Source organism: Urocitellus parryii, chromosome 5 (genome assembly GCF_045843805.1).
Source record: "Urocitellus parryii isolate mUroPar1 chromosome 5, mUroPar1.hap1, whole genome shotgun sequence".
NCBI lineage: Eukaryota > Metazoa > Chordata > Mammalia > Rodentia > Sciuridae > Urocitellus > Urocitellus parryii.
In genome coordinates, this window is record NC_135535.1 from 102160216 (window position 1) to 102181628 (window position 21413).

The 21413-nt window shown below is 38.0% G+C and overlaps 1 protein-coding gene across 1 annotated transcript in view; it reads right to left on the reverse strand.

Moving 5' to 3' along the window:
* Positions 1-21413, reverse strand: part of LOC113177347 (scavenger receptor cysteine-rich domain-containing protein DMBT1-like) — a 183070-nt gene that overhangs the window by 150642 nt on the left and 11015 nt on the right. The window contains 5 exon segments of the mRNA XM_077799079.1: positions 110-424; positions 1540-1854; positions 1932-2024; positions 6369-6686; positions 6773-7081. Coding sequence (XP_077655205.1) covers positions 110-424; positions 1540-1854; positions 1932-2024; positions 6369-6686; positions 6773-7081 — 1350 coding nt within the window.

Genomic DNA, 21413 nt, shown 5'->3' on the forward strand with positions numbered 1-21413 from the left:
TCATTCTGTACATTTATTTCAATGCATCCATTATGTGTGCATATATGAACCTTTCCTGACAACAGCCTACAGTTATAGGACAAACACATAGAAATAGACAGTAGGTCACCTGTACATGTGATATGAGCTTCCTCCTCTGGAGAGCAAGATTGGTGTCTCCAGGGCTCAGAAGGACACTGCCAGAGAGAGGTATCAGTTTCCCGACAGTGAATTCCATCCACCCAGTGGGGTCTAGAACCTTCCCTGGAAGGAACCAGGAAATCCAGGGTCCCAGTGTCCCCACAGCCAAGCTGTCTGCAGATCATGGACAAGGTCACAGCTTCCATGGGGCTGTGGCAGACACTGCCCCAGGTGTTGTTGTAGAAAACCTCCAGCCACCCAGCACACTCCTGGTCCTCGCTCACCAGCCTGAGGGCCAGGAACTCTGAAATAGAAAGAAAGGGGGACATCAGGTCTAAGTGAGCACTGAACTCCTACTGCTGTTTTTCCTTTATTCCTAAGTAGTGAGTGCTCATTGCTGACTCTGCTGAGGAAGTGCCCACTAGGTGAAGGAATGGAAATTTTGACCCTTTAACCTGTTTTGCTAAATTTTAATGCTCTTTCTGTTTTTACACAAATGTAATATTAGCAAATCAATAGACAGAAACATTGACCTGGGGGCTCTGCAGTAAATAAACTCTTTATCTACTCTCTGACTAATCATTTGACAGACCCTAGAAAAGGATGGCTGACATAGGTATGGCATAATAGTGGAGCTCCAAATATGCTCACTCCCTGATCCTGGGAGCCTGTGAATATTTTACCCATTGCAAAAGGATTTTGTGAGATAATTAAGAAGAGAATCTTTTTTTTATTATCCTGTATCATCCTGGATTCATAGGTGAGCAAAATGTATTCATATCCTTAGACCTGTGTCCCCAAAAGCAGATAATTCTTTCTAGCTCTCATCAGAGCGAGATGGGTTCATGGAATGATGGTCAGAGAATTGCACTGCTGTTGGTTTGAAGAAGGAAGGGGCCATGAGACAAGGAATTCAGGCAATGTCTAAAAGCTCCATAAGGAAGGAAATGAGTCTTCCTAAGGCCTTAGCGGTTGCATCCTGCTCACTCCTTCTTTATAGCCCAGACTGACCCAGGTCAGTCTTCTAACCTACACATTGTAAAATGATAAATTTGTGTTTTTTTTTTTTGAGTCACTCAATCTATGGTAACTTGTTACAGCAGAAATAGAAAACTAATTCAGTGGGTCAAGATGTTGCACCTGCAGGTCACAGAAGAGTGATGACTGCTTTAAATGGCCACTGTAGAGAATGACTGTGACAGGGGACAGTGTTGAGAAGGAAGGAGCAGAAGCTCAGCTGCTCCAGAAGGAAATGGAAGGACCTCTTCTTTTCCTCTGATGAAATAACAGAAATTGTAAGAGGAGCCTCCTCCTCCCCTACCCTATCAATTCCTGCCCAACCCCTCCCCCAGGGCTCAGACACCACCTTGCAGACCTTCCCCTGCCCTCCCCCACCTGCACACAGTATGCACCACAGACCTGAGCAGATGACCCCTACGTCCTCCTTGTGACTGCAGTTGTGCTGCCCCCAGCCCTGGGAAGGGCACTGCCACACATAGGCCTCCTCTCCTGTGCAGTTAAGGTCATCCAACCAGATGGGCCCTGATCCCTCTCCAAAGTGAACAGAGACGGTGGCCTCCAGGGCCACTCCACAGCCCAGCTGTCTGCACACCACGTGGGCATCACTCAGGTCCCAGCTGTCATCACAGATGGAGCCCCAGGAGCCCTGCTGCAGGATCTCCACTCTCCCTGCACAGTGACTGCCCCCATCCACCAGGCGGAGCTGTCTGCTGTCTGAGAAGACACAGGGTCATGTCAGTGGGCATTTACACAAGGAATGGGAAGGCTCTTGTGCTTGGATCCTTGCTCACCTAAGCAGTTGGTAGTGTGGCCCTCTGAGGCTGCAGAATCTGCTGGGTCAGACCAGGAGTCCTTGCACTGGGGCAGCAGCTGGGTCTGGTTTCCTACCAAATGAGTTAAGAGAAAAGGAACCTGAATTAAAGTACATAATAATCTAGTGATGGCATCTGAGGTGAAAGCTGTTGCAAAGGAGCATTCATTTTCTATCTTCAGAGCTGATCTTCTAATGGAGATTTCTGCTTTTTGTTATGTCAGACTTTTTTGTTTTAAGCACACACTTAGGAATGAGTTTAGGAAAGTGGGACATATTAGTGCATATTAGGCATCAAGACTTTTAGAGTCAAATTTAGAGAAAAGTGAAAACTAGAATCAGGTATTTCTCCCTTTAGCCATTTTTCATTCAAAATTAGTAGGTGAGATTCTGAAAAATATCAGCATGTTGCCTCATTTCCCTGGAAATACACGTGTGTAATTTAGTTTGGACCAAAGAGGTGAAATTCTGATGAGCATCTGGAAATCTTGCATCATATTCTGTGAACCGAAAGAAGAGGGTTTTTTGTTTGTTTGTTTGTCTTTGTTTTTTTTAGATGGTGCACATTTCTAAACACTTGAACAACTTTTACTTAAGATTATCTACACTAATTAGACGGCACAGAAGAGGCAAAATACCTTTCTGAAGGTTTCATATGATGTGCATCTTGGCAGAGAAATGATTAACAAAAATCCAATAAATATTTTAGAGTCATATGTTATTTTCAAAAGTCAGTAGATAAAAATAAGAACTAGTGGATGAGTCTAACAATACTGTAGATGCTCTTCAAAATAGAAATAGTAAGTGGAAGAACATGGGAAAATACAGAATGAAGCATAGAAATACAATAGGATAAGAAATATAATAGGGAATCAAGAGAGATGGTGAAATAATCTAATATTCTTAATGCTCTACAAGTTTTAGATACTTAGGGCCATGATTTTTTAAATAAATTATGACTCTTTTTAGTTATATGTGACATAAGAATCCATTTTAAACAATCATAAAAACATGGAATATATCTTATTCTAGTTAGAGTTACATTCGTATTGATGTACATGATGGTGGGATTCATTGTGATGTTTTCATGCATACACTTGGGAAAACTATGTCAGATTCTTTCCACTGTTCTTTTCCTATCCCTCTCCCTTCCCTATATAGCCCATTTTCTAATGTACTGGATTTCTGTTCTTCCCTTCACTTCCCCTCTTCTTATTGTAGGTTAGCTTTCACATATCACAGAAAACATTTGACCTTTGGTTTGATAGTGCTGAAGTAAAAATAGAAAAAACATAGAGTAGGATATTTAATACACTTATAGTGTTTAAAAATATTCACAAAATCTTTCACACTCTATCCATTCCTCCTTCCCTCCAATCTGGCTGTCAGTGTTGAGTTGTCTATAAGCAATAGAATATGGGGTAGTCTACACGACTTTACTTAGAAACCTAGCTCAGAATGTCAGGCCTTCTTCTCTTGACTTAGTAGGATGTTTGCTTAATGGGAAATCTATTCTGTAGAGACTATCATGTGGGAGAGAGCAATTGCAGGTGGTTCTATCAGCAACCCCAGGTGAACTTCAAGCTACCAGCCATGTGAATGAGCTTTCCTGGCTTCCCAGCTTGGTCAAGTCTTCAATGACCTCACATGCAGATGAGATCCAAGGGAACCTCAAGAGAGACCACAAGAGGCAACTGCCCAGAGCCCTTGCCAAATTTATTAATCTATAAATCATGAGAAAAATAAAATATAATTTTTATTTTAATTATTATTTTTTGGGGAAATTTATTATACAGTGATAGGCACCAAGATTACATTTACTATGAAACACAGGAATCTTACATTCCCATACTCGTTGTGGCACTATTATTAATAGCTATGGTATGGAATCACTCCAAGTGCTTACTGAAAGAAAAAAATTATGAAGTATAGATGTTACATAGACAGCCATAAAGAATAATGAAATCCTGTCATTTGCATCAAAACAGATGGAACTGGAAAACATTGTGTTTAGTTAATAAACCACATAGAGAAAGACAAGTACCCAAGTCCTCTATCCTTGGAAGTGGAAGCAAAAAGGAGTCCACTGGAAAATAGAGAGGAGATTGGTACAGGGTAGGTAATATTTATAGCACTAGATATGTCCAATGTGGTCTAAAAATTCTTGTGCATGAACTTAAAAAATACATGTTTTGTGATTAATTTTTCTAACATATATAGTTTAAATTTCTACTTTGGAAAAAAGTCAAAGCCGGTTTTCATTTATGTAACAGACTCAAACATTGATTTACAATTTCTCTTATTACTTACTTATTTTTGCTTATTGTCATAGCTCAAAAAGAGAACTTTTCATATAATTATTGACTTGTATTCTTCAAAAATGTCATTACCAAGGCATACCAAGAAAATTTAAAGAGTTTCATAGTAAGATAGTTAACTAAACATGAGAACTGAATGCAGCACATTATCACACATTTTTTTACTGTGAATAACTTATTTAGGAAAATTAGTAATATTCTGAACAAGACTAAAACACTATATGATTATATTATGGAATTGGCAACAATGCTGTGATTACATATGAAATTCTTGAAAACATTTTAGGAGTAATGGGACACATTACATTATCCACCTACTCACCTATTCTTAACTAATCATTCAGAAAGATTTGATAAATTTATGCATAAATGGAGCAGAAGGATGGAATATAGTAAAATAGTGGCATTTTAAATATGATTAGGGTTACTTGGAAATTTTATACTATCTGTGAAACTATTTCAGAATTATTAAATTAACAAAAATAAATAAATGAAAAAAATAAAAAAGAAAAACCAACTCCCCAAACACATACTAAAAATAAAGGAGAAAACAATTTGAAGACATTCCTAGGATATTTCACCAAAAGAAACATTAATGGCATTGAATATATCTAGAAGTAAACATCATAAAAGCTATGAATGATCTATGAGAGAAATTTGATATACTTTGGAAGTCAAGTACCTCCATATTCATGTGTAATTCAAATCCAATGTCAACCTAAATACCATCATGCTTTTATTTATATTATATATATTAAGTTGTTTCTAACATTTATGGGAAATGCATATGACAAATAATGACTAATGCATTAGGCAAGAGAAGCTACACAATTGGACTGTACGAATACACAAACAATAGAATTGAATGGAACAGAGTATAGAATGAGTAGGAAAATCTACACTGTTTATCTCAAAGGTGACCTTGTGGAGGGGAAAAGCTCTTTCAGTAAAATATGCTGAGTCAATTTACTGTACAAATACTAATGTGAAACTTTTCTTCACATCATACACACCTATACAATATTAACCCCAGATATTGTACAATTATATGCAAAAGAAAAATAATTAAGCACATATAAGACAACCTGGGAGAATATCTTTATGATCTCATGGTGTAAATGTTGTGTTTAGTGAACAAAAAATGTTGATAAGCTGTGCTTCATTAAGAATATTTGGCACCTGAAAGACTACCATATTAAGAGAGTGAAAGTAAAAGCACAAGGGGTACAAACCTGATAGAACGACATACATATTTGCACCACAAGCTATTGTCATGTTAAAATGTACGATCATTATTTGGGAAGTCACAAGCATCAAATCTTAATGTTGGTAATCTTAATGTATCAATACATGATCATGTGGTCATTCAGCAGAAAAATCAACAGCAAAATAATAATAATAATAATAATAATAATAATAATAATTGAAGTTCTGCTACAAATAGTAAAATGGGTGAATTCTAAACACAATGTGGAGTCAAAGTAGATACAACAAGAGAAGATACTGCATGATTTTACATAAAAGTCAAAAGCTGACAAAATTTTCTTTGGCAACAAACATTTGAATGGTCTTCTTTGGAGGAGAGGAGAACACAATGACTAAAGGGATGTGCAGGTGACTTCTGGGAGCCACTGAAGCTCTCTGATGTTCCAAGGTGAGGAACTTGACAAAGCTTTCATTCATTGCTATACATTGTTCTCTATGAATTTCAAAAAATAATAGTGCTTATTTAAAAACTACTCCTCTTTGTACCCCTTGAGAGGGCCTGAAAGATGAATGATCATTGAGAAGAATCACAGGACCCCACATAATTTTTTAAAAAATAATTTTCCACTTAATATCACTTTTCTGTTTCATGATTAGATCATGATCCCATGTCACATTCAATTAAAAAAAATTAGTTCTTGATGAGCTTTTATTTTTATTTATTTATATGTGATGCTAATGATCAAACCCAGTTCCTTGCACATGCTACACAAACGCTCTACCACTTAGCCAGAACCCTAGCCCAGAATGTCTCATTTTTAAAGTCAGCTCTCCATGCTCTCTGCTCTTAGAGACATGTCACTCAAGTACCATTCAACCCTGACCTCTCTTACCTGAGCAGACCACAGAGGCTGTGTTTCCATGGGCACAGGCAGGAACACCCAGGGCAGTCACAGGGCAATTCCACAGGAAGGACTCAGACCCTGAGCAGTGAAATCGGTCTCTCCAGATCTCATCTCCTCCTTCAACAAAATATGCTCCCTTTGGGGTGGAGATGGCGACTCCACAGCCCAGCTGACGGCAAACTACATTGACATTGGCCATATTCCAGTGGGAGGCACAGAGTGTTCTCCAGCCTCCAGAGGTCTTCATCTCCACTTTACCTTCACACTGAGAGCTGCCATTTTTCATGAGCCAAACTTCTGTGTATCCTGGTAGAAGACAGAGTTTTAGCAACATCACACATTTTTCTTACCCCTGTAGAATAGGGCGGTTAACATCCTGCTGTGATTCTCACTTGAGCAGACAAATTGCAGAGCCCCTCTGTGGGGGCAGCTGCCTCCAGGACAGGGCACTCTGGGGCAGAACCAGAGGCCAGGCCTCTGCCTCTCACACTGGAACTCTTCAGCCCAAACCCGTTCACTGTCCTCTCTGAAAGGCAGGTTCCCCAGGACAGATGCAGCCTTGCCACACCCCAGCTCTGCACAGATGACCTGGGCTGTGGATAATGTGAAATTCCCATCAGATACTGGAATCCACTCTCCTCCAGAATTCACTTCCACTCGCCCAGAGCAGGGTCCATATCCACCATCTAAACGCACAAATCCTTTGGAAAAAATTAACTAACAAAATTAATATATTGGCTTAGAATTGGTAGCTACATGTCTTAGACATGCTTGAGAGCTTTTCTTTTCCCAGGGTGTGGGTAATGGATTAAAGAGTTGGTATCAGAATGGGAATTCCTTGAGCAGGCATGTGAAGACAAATTTAGGAGGAATTATAAAGGTCAATTCTGAATTATTGACTCAAGAAATGAATATGTCCCAGCAGCCTGCAGCAGGGCCCCGGAGATCCAGGCCAACTGATTCGCGTGGCCTGCCCTGCGGCTACAGAAGGCGTGGCGCCTCAGTGAAGCCATTAATTAGCAAGCAGGGAGGTTAGGGAAGGCCATTAGGTGGAATCCCACCAGCCAAGCCCACACGGACCCTTGGGCCGAGCACGGGATCTCAGAAGGGGAAGGAAGCGGTACAGTCCCATCCCCCACAGCAGACACTCCACCCAGGCAGTCAGCGGCCACCATCCGGGAAAGCTGAAGAATACACCACCACTCTCCAACAGCTTGCAACATCAAAACAGCCAGCAGCAGGACCCCAGAGATCCAGGCCAACTGATTCGCGCGGCCTGCCCCGCAGCTACAGAAGGCGTGGCGCCTCAGAGAAGCCATTAATTAGCAAGCAGGGAGATTAGGGACTGCCATTAGGTGGAATCCCGCCAGCCAAGCCCACCACCCACGCCCGGAACAGGCTCAGCGACCTGCCAGCATTGTAGTCACGACACCCCAATTGGAATAGGGACAGAGCAGAGCCGCCTTCCACTCCCGGAACAGGCCCAGAGAGCCGCCAGCGTGGTAGACACGTCACCCCAATTGGAGTAGGGGCACAGCCGCCACCCGCACCTGCAAGGGAGACTTTTCAAGTATACAAGAGCAACATAAATAAATAGGGGGTAAATTTCAAAACACAACAGTTGCACCAAGCAGAAAGAAACGCGAGCAGTATGAAAAGACAAGGAAAGAACGGACCACAAGCAATGCAGGTCAACTCTACTTTAGAAGAGGTAATAGCTGCAACAGATGGAATATCAGATAAAGAGTTCAGGATATATATGCTTCAGATGATCTGGAGTCTCAAGGAAGACATGAGACAGCAAAATCAGACAATGAAAGATCACATTGACAAACAAATCCAGGAAGTGAAAGATCAACTTCACAGGGAGATAGAGGTAATAAAAAACAAACAAATTGAAATTCTAGAAATGCAGGAAACAATAAACCAACTTAAAAACTCAATTGAGAATACTACCAGCAGAATAGATCACTTAGAAGAGAGAACATCAGACAATGAAGACAAAGTATTTCAACTGGAAAAGAACATAGACAGCTCAGCAAGTCTGCTAAGAAACCATGAGCAGAACATCCAAGAATTATGGGACAATATCAAAAGACCAAATTTAAGAGTCATTGGGATACAGGAATGCACAGAGCTCCATTCCAAAGGAATAAACAGTCTATTCAGTGAAATAATACGAGAAAACTTCCCAGAATTGAAGATTGAGACAGAATCCCAAATCCTAGAAGCCTACAGGATGCCGAATGTGCAAAATCATAAGAGATCCACACCTAGACACATTATAATGAAGATGTCCAACATACAGAATAAGGAGAGAATTTTAAAAGCTGCAAGAGAAAGAAAGCAGATTACATTTAGGGGTAAACCAATCAGGATAACAGCTGATCTCTCGACACAGACTCTGAAAGCTAGAAGATCCTGGAATAACATATTTCAAACACTGAAAGACAATGGGCTCCAACCAAGAATCGTGTATCCGGCGAAATTAAGCTTCAGGTTAGAAGATGAAATTAAAACCTTCCACAATAAACAAAAGTTAAAAGAATTCGCAGCTAGAAAACCATCTCTTCAAAAAATCCTTGGCAAAACATTACAGGAAGAGGAAATGGAAAATAACATTGAAAACCAACAATGGGAGGTAGGACAGTAAAGGGGGGAAAGTAGTCAAAGAGGATAACAAATCAGGTTTAGTAACATCAATAAACAAATATGGATAGAAGAACAAACCATATCTCAATAATAACCCTAAATGTTAATGGCTTAAACTCACCAATTAAGAGACACAGGCTAGTAGAATGGATCAAAAAACAAGACCCAACAATATGCTGCCTACAGGAGACGCATTTGATAGGAAAAGATATACATAGACTGAAGGTGAAAGGTTGGGAAAAATCATATCACTCATATGGACCGCGGAAACAAGCAGGAGTGTCCATACTCATATCTAATAAAATAGATTTCAAGCCAAAGCTAATCAAAAGGGATATAGAAGGACACTTCATACTGCTCAAGGGAACCATACACCAACAAGACATAACAATCATAAATATATATGCCCCAAATAATGGTGCAGCTGTGTTCATCAAGCAAACTCTTCTCAAGTTCAAGAGTCTAATAGACCAACATACAAGAATCATGGGAGACTTCAACACACCTCTCTCACCACTGGACAGATCTTCCAAACAAAAGTTAAATAAGGAAACTATAGAACTCAATAACACAATTAACAACCTAGACTTAATTGACATATATAGACTATACCACCCAACATCAAGTAGCTACACTTTTTTCTCAGCAGCACATGGAACCTTCTCAAAAATAGACCATATACTATGTCACAGGGCAACTCTTAGACAATACAAAGGGGTAGAGATAATACCATGCATCTTATCTGATCATAATGGAATGAAACTGAAAATCAATGATAAAAGAAGAAAGGAAAAATCAAGCATCACCTGGAGAATGAACAATAGGTTGCTGAGTGATCAATGGGTTTTAGAAGACATCAAGGAGGAAATTAAAAAATTCCTAGAGTTAAATGAAAACACAGACACAACATATCGGAATCTATGGGACACATTGAAAGCAGTTCTAAGAGGAAAATTCATTGCTTGGAGTTCATTCCTCAAAAAAAGAAAAAAACAACAAATAAATGATCTCATACTTCATCTCAAAATCCTAGAAACAGAAGAGCAAAACAACAGCAAAAGAAGTAGAAGGCAAGAAATAATTAAAATCAGAGCTGAAATTAATGAAATTGAAACAAAAGAAACAATTGAAAAAATTGACAAAACTAAAAGCTGGTTCTTTGAAAAAATAAATAAAATTGACAGACCCTTAGCCATGCTAACGAAGAGAAGAAGAGAGAGAACCCAAATTACTAGCATACGGGATGAAAAAGGCAATATCACAACAGACACCTCAGAAATACAGAAGATAATCAGAAATTACTTTGAATCTTTATACTCCAATAAAATAGAAGATAGTGAAGGCATAGATAAATTCCTTGAGTCCTATGATCTGCCCAGATTGAGCCAGGAGGATATAGACAACCTAAACAGACCAGTAACAATAGAGGAAATAGAAGAAACCATCAAAAGACTACCAACTAAGAAAAGCCCAGGACCGGATGGGTATACAGCAGAGTTTTACAAAACCTTTAAAGAGGAACTAACACCAATACTTTTCAAGCTATTTCAGGAAATAGAAAAAGAGGGAGAACTTCCAAATTCATTCTACAAGGCCAACATCACCCTGATTCCGAAACCAGACAAAGACACATCAAAGAAGGAAAACTACAGACCAATATCTCTAATGAACCTTGACTCAAAAATCCTCAATAAAATTCTGGCGAATCGGATTCAAATACATATCAAAAAAATTATACATCATGATCAAGTAGGATTCATCCCTGGGAGGCAAGGCTGGTTTAATATACGGAAATCAATAAATGTTATTCACCACATCAATAGACTTAAAAATAAGAACCATATGATCATCTCAATAGATGCAGAAAAAGCATTCGACAAAGTACAGCATCCCTTTATGTTCAAAACGCTAGAAAAATTAGGGATAACAGGATCATACCTCAACATTGTAAAAGCAATCTATGATGAGCCACAGGCCACCATCATTCTGAATGGAGAAAAATTGAAGGCATTCCCTCTAAGATCTGGTACAAGACAGGGATGCCCTCTCTCACCACTTCTGTTCAACATAGTCCTCGAAACACTGGCCAGAGCAATTAGACAGTCAAAAGAAATTAAAGGCATAAAAATAGGAAAAGAAGAACTTAAATTATCACTATTTGCAGATGATATGATTCTATACCTAGCAGACCCAAAAGGGTCTACAAAGAAGCTATTAGAGCTAATAAATGAATTCAGCAAAGTGGCAGGATATAAGATCAACACGCATAAATCAAAGGCATTCCTGTATATCAGCGACAAATCCTCTGAAATGGAAATGAGGACAACTACTCCATTCACAATATCCCCCCAAAAAAATAAAATACTTGGGAATCAACCTAACAAAAGAGGTGAAAGATTTATACAATGAAAATTACAGAACCCTAAAGAAAGACATAGAAGAAGACCTTAGAAGATGGAAAAACATACCCTGCTCATGGATAGGCAGAACTAACATCATCAAAATGGCGATATTACCAAAAGTTCTCTATAAGTTCAATGCAATGCCAATCAAAATCCCAACAGCATATCTTGTAGAAATAGATAAAAGAATCATGAAATTCATATGGAATAATAAAAGACCCAGAATAGCAAAAACAATACTAAGCAGGAAGTGTGAATCAGGCGGTATAGTGATACCAGACTTCAAACTATACTACAGAGCAATAGTAACAAAAACAGCATGGTACTGGTACCAAAACAGGCGGGTGGACCAATGGTACAGAATAGAGGACACAGTAACCAATCCACAAAACTACAACTATCTTATATTTGATAAAGGGGCTAAAAGCATGCAATGGAGGAAGGATAGCATCTTCAACATATGGTGCTGGGAAAACTGGAAATCCATTTGCACCAAAATGAATCTGAATCCCTATCTCTCGCCATGCACAAAAGTTAACTCAAAATGGATCAAGGAGCTTGATATTAAATCAGAGACACGGCATCTGATAGAAGAAAAAGTTGGTTATGATCTACACGCTGTGGGATTGGGCTCCAAATTCCTCAATAGGACACCCATAGCGCAAGAGTTAACAACTAGAATCAACAAATGGGACTTACTCAAACTAAAAAGTTTCTTCTCAGCAAAAGAAACAATAAGAGAGATAAACAGGGAGTCTACATCCTGGGAACAAATCTTTACTCCACACACTTCAGATAGAGCCCTAATAACCAGAATATACAAAGAACTCAAAAAATTAGACAATAAGATAACAAATAACCCAATCAATAAATGGGCCAAGGACCTGAACAGACACTTCTCAGAGGAGGACATACAAGTACATGAAAAAATGCTCACCATCGCTAGCAGTCAGAGAAATGCAAATCAAAACTACCCTAAGATACCATCTCACTCCAGTAAGACTGGCAGCCATTAGGAAGTCAGACAACAATAAGTGCTGGAGAGGATGTGGGGAAAAGGGCACTCTTGTTCATTGCTGGTGGGACTGCAAATTGGTGCAGCCAATTTGGAAAGCAGTATGGAGATTTCTCGGAAAGCTGGGAATGGAACCACCATTTGACCCAGCTATTCCCCTTCTTGGTCTATTCCCTAAAGCCCTAACAAGAGCATGCTACAGGGACACTGCTACATCGATGTTCATAGCAGCTCAATTCACGATAGCAAGACTGTGGAACCAGCCTAGATGCCCTTCAATAGATGAATGGATAAAAAAAATGTGGCATTTATACACTATGGAGTATTACTCTGCATTAAAAAATGACAAAATCATAGAATTTGGAGGGAATTGGATGGCATTAGAGCAGATTATGCTAAGTGAAGCTAGTCAATCTTTAAAAAACAAATACCAAATGACTCCTTTGATATAAGGGGTGTAAACAAGGACAGGGTAGGGACGAAGAGCTTGAGAAGAATATTTACAGTAAACAGGGATGAGAGGTGGGAGGGAAAGGATGAGAGTGAGAAGGGAAATCGCATGGAAATGGATGGCGATCCTCAGGGTTATACAAAATGTCATATAAGAGGAAAGGAGGGGTAAGACAAGAGAATACAAATGGAAGAAATGATTTACAGTAGAAGGGGTAGAGAGAGAAAAGGGGAGGGGAGGGGAGGGGAGGGGAGGGGGGATAGTAGACAATAGGACAGACAGCAGAATACATCAGACACTAGAAAGGCAATATGTCAATCAATGGAAGGGTAACTGATGTGATACAGCAATTTGTATACGGGGTAAAAGCGGGAGTTCATAATCCACTTGAATCAAACCGTGTAATATGATGTATTAAGAACTATGTAATGTTATGAACGACCAATTAAAAAAAAAGATTAAAAAAAAAAGAATCTACAAGATAGAGAGAGAGCTGAGCATATGCATTCCTTATGCTCCAGAAATTCCATTCCTAGACATATAACTAATAGAGATGAATGCACACGTTCACCAATACACACATAGGAATGTTCATAGGGATGGTATTTATAACAGCCCAAACAGGAAACAACTCAAATTCCACCCATAGAAGAATGAGTAAATAAAATGTGGTATAGTTCCATAATAAGAATGTAATATATCATAAAGAAAGAATAAACCATGGTTAAACAGCATGGATGAATGTCACCAACATAATATTGAGAAAATCAACCATATATAAAAGAATATTTGCATAATTGGTCCATTCATATAAAATTTAAAAGCAGGCAAAGCTGGACCACATTGAAATCCCTTGTTTATATCTCTTTCAATGCAACCATAATCAAATTAAGGCCAGGAACTACATCTTATTTATCATTCTATCTCCAGTATTCAACACCAAGCCTGGCACATAGGAGACTTCTAATCAATGTTTCTTGAATTAACACAAGATAAAAAAAAACTGAGATACATTCTTACTTTATATTTAACAGAATCACACTTAGAACAAAGTTTGCTGAAGCAGCAGTTTGTCTGATGGCTTATATGTCAATCATCTTCTGAGTTGTCCCCCCAAATTTCACCAAAAATGCCCATCAACTTTTCCTGTCCTTGGGATATTAGTAACTCAGACTCTTTGGGCCAGAAGAAAGAGAAGAAGTCATGAGCTGTATTTTTCTTACCAAGATTTTTCTGATCAATTCTGTGATTGAAAGATTCAAAAAAAATAATAATAAAGCTTTTGTAGATAGCCAAAAAAAAAAAAAAGAAATGAATATGTATTTATAGAACTATTTCTGTGTGTGTGGTGTGTAATATACTTTTTCCCTATATATGAATATATTATTCTTCATATTAAAAAGATACCTGGAGGCTGGGGATGTGGCTCAAGCGATAGCACGCTCGCCTGGCATGCACGGGGCGCTGGGTTCGATTCTCAGAACCACACAAAAAAATAAAATAAGGATGTTGTGTCCACCGAAAACTAAAAAATAAATATTAAAACTCTCTCTCTCTCTCTCTTAAAAAAAAAGATACTTTTGTGTTTGTCTGTATATTTGCCTCTGTCAGTCTACCTCCTTTTTTTTCTTTTTTTTATTGATTGTTCCAAACATTACAGAGCTCTTGATAAATCATCTTTCATATATTTGACTCTATTGGGTTTTGAACTCCCATTTCTACCCCAAATACAGATAGCAGAATCATATCTGTTACATACTCACATTTTTACCTAATGGCATATTAGTGACTGTCTTAATCTGCTACCTTTCCTAACCCCTACTATCCCCCCTCCCTCCCCTCCCACCTTCCCTCACTGCCTCCTCTGCTGTTGTTCAATTCTCTCCCTTTTTTCTCCCCCCCCCTTGCCCATCATAACCTCTTATACTTTGGTGTATCATTGAAGTTCTCCTACCATTTGCATATCCTTTCCCTTCTCTTTCCCTTTCTCTCCCCCCATTCGTCTTTGTTTATTGTTAGTCTTTTCCTCATGCTCTTCCTTCCTGTTTTGTTCTTAGTTGCTCTCTTTATATCAAAGGAGACATTTGGCATTTGTTTTTTAGGGCTTGGCTAGCTTCACTTAGCATAATCTGCTCTAATGCCATCCATTTCCCTGCAAATTCTATGATTTTGTCATTTCTTAGTGCTGCATAATACTCCATTGTATATAGATGCCACATTTTTTTTATCCATTCATCTATTGAAGGGCATCTAGGTTGGTTCCACAGTCTAGCTATTGTGAATTGTGCCGCTATAATCATTGATGTGGCCGTATCCCTATAGTGCGCTCTTTTAAGGTCCTCAGGGAATAGTCCGAGAAGGGCGATAGCTGGGTCAAATGGTGGATCCATTCCCAGCTTTCCCAAGAATCTCCATACTGCTTTCCAAATTGGCCTCACCATTTTGCAGTCCCACCAGCAGTGTACAAGTGTACCCTTTTCCCCACATCCTCGCCAACACTTATTGTTGTTTGACTTCATAATGGCTGCCAATCTTACTGGAGTGAGATGGTATCTTAGGGTGGTTTTGATTTGCATTTCTCTACCTCCTTTTTTAATGGGAGCTATAATTAACTATCCACTGAATATGAACTGAAGTAGAAAAATACTAGGCTTCCTTTTTACAATTTTATCCTCAAAAACTTTTAGTTCACTGAAAAAATTCCAACTAAGTTAACATTTGTTAATGAAATAAAAATTCCATATGTCAAAAACTGACAATTTATATTTATTTCCCATTTAGGGATGAAGAAAGAGTCCACTAAATAGTATGAGAATGAGATAAAACTAGGTTATTTAGACTAACATAATCAGAGTTCTTTACATCATATTTCCTGTTACAGAGGAAAGAATGGTAATTTAGAAGTATGATAGTATTGTCATAAGTTTAAAATAAAAAATGGAAGTTATCCAGAGATTTGAGCATTTTTTGCCTTTTTCTTTTATTTCTTTTTGAGAAGTTATTTTGTTTTTTATAAGTTGAGTTGGAAAAATACATTATATATCTATCTAAACTAATCAGGAAGGGATTTGAAGCATGAGTTCAGACCTTGGGTAGATGTCTGGCTATAGGTAAGGAAAAGCAATGTGATAGTAATTTTATGTCCTGAAGAAGTTCAGCAGGGAATCCTTGCTGAAGAGAATAACATAATCAGTGATTATTTTTCCAAAGTAATCCTTCAAAATGGAATGAATATCAAAAGCATTGATCAAGTTTATTAAAATTTTTACTTTAAGTATTATAATTAGAATGCTCTCGTTTCTGTCTGAAACTGGTATATTGACATCAAGTGTGGATTTGTAACCTTGTGACTACAAGGTCATTTTAATTTGTATTATTATTACAGAGGAGTGAGGACAATGCATCTACTCCCTTCTCCCAATTAAGCCTCAGAATACAGATTTTGCTGGAGAAGACATGAAGTCATCACACCAGGGCAGCAGCAAAGTCTTAATTCCTAACAAAACAAGTAGAAGAATTAATTGTGTAAAAAAATGGAATTATGGGCTGGGGATGTGGCTCAAGCAGTAATGAACTCACCTGGCATGTGCAGGGCGCTGGGTTCAATCCTCAGTACCACATAAAAATAAAATAAAGATGTTATGTCCACTGAAAACTGAAAAATAAATATTAAAAACTCTCTCTCTCTCTCTCTCTCTCTCTCTCTCTCTCTCTCTCTCTCTAAAAAAATGGAATTATATCCACTGTAATTTAGTAAGTAGTCTCAGGTAGAAGTTAGGTAGGTCCTATCAGAGTTAAACTTGTTATTGGCAGAGTTCTTCATAAGGTGTGATAAAACATTTCTAGACATGTCAATATTTATACTTTGAATAGTTGAAAGTATCTTTTCTCTCAGTGATTTCTAAGATTTAATGTAATGTGCCAGCATCTGAATTGGTTTCTTATAAAGCATGCATGCTCAAGTGTCAATGGTTTGGCATTTGGAAGGATGAGAGCACAGTGCATGGATTAAGGAACTGGGATTAGATCATCAGAAGTCTCTGGTGACCACTATGAATCCAAGAAAAAATAAATTATATAGGCATTGAGACTAAAAAATAAATGGATCACAAGGCAGACAATGGTTTACCTCAAAATATTTCACTGATGATTCTTTATTTCAGAGTTCAGATCTGAATATTCAATTTCAAATTTGTGTTCACTTTAGGTAGATTTAGCAACCTCTCCAAAAGATGATTGCACATGTGGACATTGCTCAGGAATCATAGAATGTTACTTTTTGCCGCGTCCCCTCGCCAGCAAAGGAAACACGACACAGGATTCTTCCTTCAGCAGTTTATTCAGGCCTTTGTTTAGACATGTCTTTTAGCTTGTTTCTCTCTCGAACACTACTCCCGTGTGCCCCAGCCTTAATAAAGCAGATAAAGCCCCAATGCACAACTGCCACGTGGACTTTTCTCATAGGGTGCCAAGTCACACCGTGCCAACTCATTCTGATAAGGAGTTGTTTGTCACAGACTACAGGGGAAACCAGCACCATCTTGTAATGGCGGCCACAGTTCACAGAAACGGCTCACCACAACTTTTTCCCCAAATAATTTAAATAATGGCTTGAATTTCCTATCAAGAGTTGTTATTCAAAAATAGGAGTTCTTAATGAGGAGGCAAATAGCAGAATAGAATTACTTTTGTTGTGTCTGAGAATGAAAAGAGTCAGGTATCACAGGGGAAACCGTATTCTCAGAAGAGAAAGGGAGGACTTGGGACTAATTTACAAAAAAATGATAGGAATTCTAAATAACTCAGAGGAGCATTAAGGCAGCCCAGAGAAAAGTACAAAGCAATTTACAAGTTCAACTTTAGCTGCCTGGTGATGGAGGCAACCTGCAAGCATAAGGTAAGCTGAAGAGTGCAGACAACCCAGATGGTGTCAGAAGAGCAGCAGTCTTACCTGCTGTAGGAGACACACATGGTTATTACAAACTGTAGATTAAATTTGGGGAATTGTTCTGAGAGAAGTCCTCCTACACAACCAGAGAGCTTTAGACAATTAATGCCAATGCTCAGCAAGCCCTCAGAGTGCTACAATAAGAACCTATCATGAGAGGGGCCTATTGTAGGGGATAAACTGTACTGGAATTAGAAAATATGAATCAATCAATTCAAGATCCCTGGGTCACCTTGCTACCATGGTGGGATGGAGTACTAATGTACTCTAAAATCTCAGATAGGGAGAGTGCCTGCTGCAAACATACTGAGAGGATTGAGTGGCAGAAAAGGCCCTAGAAGTTTCATTAGGAAGTGGTCCTTCCCTCTGTGAAGAAGAGTGATTCCATTGACATACTTGCACATAGGGGAGAGAGCTCAGAGAACACATCTGATCATTCACCCCTTCGCATATCCCCTCTCCAGGATGGAACTCAATGATTTGATTGCTTATACCACTTTTCACAGGCATTTAAGGATTCACCATTCTAGGACACTTCCAGCATCAATGACTAGAGGCCTCTGGAACAAGTGTGTGCCCAATAGTGGGATCCACAAAATCATTGAAGGAATGGATTGTGATAACTCTGACTTTTGCAAAGCTTCCAGATTTGTAAACAAAATCCCTCCAATGTGATTATGGCCTGCTCCATCAACATTTCCTTACCCTCCATGGCAGGAAATGAAGCCACAGTGCAGCCAGCATATCACACCAAATCCCAGAACATTTAATGGGAAGTGAGAGGAACTACAATTGGTTTCTTTTGCAGGCTACTAATTCCCCATACCTGATGCGTTCAAATATTAGATCACCTGGAAACAGGTGTCTCCACTGTAAATATTTCACATGGGAAGATTTTTTGACACATTTTAAATCATTTATATTATTATATTCTTTTACTATTTAATTAATTTATTTTTAAAATTCTTTATAAGAATTTTCTCATTTTTCCATTTCTTTACATATTTTTTTAATTTCCCAATCTTCCTATTTATTTTCCTTCTATAATTTTCCTTCTTAAGATATTTTTTCTTTTATTAACTTTCGACTTTCTTGTTAATTTATTTTTCCCCTTATCTATGGTTACTGCTGTTTTAGGTGTTGTTGAGTGTAATTAATTATTACTGTATTTATGTAGTTTGTATTTTATGTTGTTGCTATTGCTGTTGTTTGTTTTCTTCTTTCTGAGTCATGATGGTGACCATATATGATCATATATGAAAAGCACACTCCAAAATCAGTTAGAAGAAACAAAGAAGGTAACTACATAGTGGTAAGTTGAACAAACTATCAAAAAGATGCAATGATTATAAATGCATTATAAATTCATATGGAACAGAACATACTATTTTGTAAAACAAAAATATAGGATATAAAGGGAAAATAAACTTGAATACAATGCTAATGATGTCTTAATATTTCACTAATAACTTAGTCATACAGACAAGATATCAACAAACAAAAATAGGATTAGAGTACATTATATATCAAGTGAACATAACACCTACAGAGTGTTCCACCCAACAGCTGCAGAATACACATTGTCTTCATTTGCAGTACAGCACTCAGCTTCAGAGTTCTACTCTTCACAGATCAATGAAACCTAATCCTCCTATAGTCTGATTAACTCATAAAAAGAGTAAAATTCATTCACTGAACATTCTTAGAGCTTTGGCTGAGTATCAGACTGCTGTGGAAAGAGATCCTGAAGTGACCCAAGCAACAGCATCAGAAAAAAAACTAAACATTCTCTTCTTCTCTTTAAATAAATCTTCAAGTACTTATGGATCATTTATGATGTTCTAGCACTCTGTTATGAAATTTCATTCACCCAGAAGCCATGGAACAGATGTTTTGAATAATATATGACTTAGAAATCTCAGTCTGCTATCAACTGTACACAATAAGGTGATCCTCGCCTGTAGTTCTCAGGGATCAATGGGTTCTTCCAAATGATGAGGTGTAAACAGTGCACAGTCAGGGGATGGATCAGATACAGGTGTGCACTGTTCTACAAACCAAGTCACCTTATTCTAAAAGATGGATATTACTATGGCCTACACAAGCCTTCAATTAGAAGTGTGTTCCTTATATTACAGAACACAGAACTTGGTTTTAATTTCAAAAGTACAATTCCTTTGTAATATTTCACTGGCTGATAAGAATCTGGAGATAAAAAAATTTCTCATCTTCTTTTCCATTTTCAGATGGCTGAAGTAAAAATATCACCAATTTAGTGAGCTCCCCTCCTCATATCTGTGTTTTTCATACAAGAATGCATTCATGAATAGAAGTTAGGTGTCATACTGTATGTATTGCTCAGTCTGTACAATCTACAATAGTGAATAAACATATTCATAATGTTATGATTGGTTCATCTAGACCTCTGTAATATAGATACAAAAATGATCAAATATATATCCAGAGTAGCCCATTTTGAATGCAGTGGAATAGAATATGTCATAACTTGAGTATGGTTTAAAGGCCTACAGTGGTTGGCATTTACCTGTAATTGCCATTTTTCATGGTTTACTGAAGAAACTGGCAGATATCTTCCCCCTCTGATTTGTAAACACTTATTGTGGAAGTACTGCTTGGAGTTTTGAAACACATAGTAAGCCTACAGCCTGAGGCCTTTGTTTAGACATTGATATTAAACATAATATCTGATGCTGGGTTTCTTAATGTTAATTTTCACTACAAATGATAGGCACTCACCTAAAAGTGGACTGATACATAAAACTGTAGAGATCACAGAAAAGATTAACTTCTGAAGAAAAATCATGAGTAATGGGGACTTGATGATTCTAAAACATTTCTTCCACATTTCCTTCCCAATTCCTGATTCTTTCCATTTAACTTTGCTCTTTAGATATGTCTTTACCACACAGCTGAGATTGTGGACCCCAGAATGTATATTTGATCCACAAGAATATGGTAAAAACAGGGCAGTGACTGACCTGTTTTGTGTTTTGGGAGAAGGTGGTTACTAGTCCATCAGGGATAGTGGATTAGTAGTGTACCATCAGCACAATATTGATAGAGTGATGGTGCACCAAAAGAAGAGATATTTAGCAGCAAATAGGGATGCATCTACTAAATTTATAAAAATAAATCTAATAGGAAATACGTAGGACTCTTGTAAAAGCAACAAAATTATTTTTTATTCAAATTTGTTATATATGACAGCAGAATGTATTACAATTCATATTATACATATATAACACAATTTTTTTATATCTCTGGTTGTACACAAAGTTGAGTCACATCATTCATGTCTTCATACATGCACTTAAGATAATTATATCCATCTCATTCCACTGTCTTTCCCTTCCCTTTGCTCTGTCTAGTGTTTGTCTAATCCTACAATGTTCTCCCTACAACCTCATTATGAATCAGCATTCTTATATCAGAGAAAACATTCAGCATTTGGGGTTTTTGGGGATTGACTAACTTCATTTAGCATTATATTCTCCAACTCCATCCATTTACCTGCAAATGCCAAGATTTTATTCTCTTTTAATGC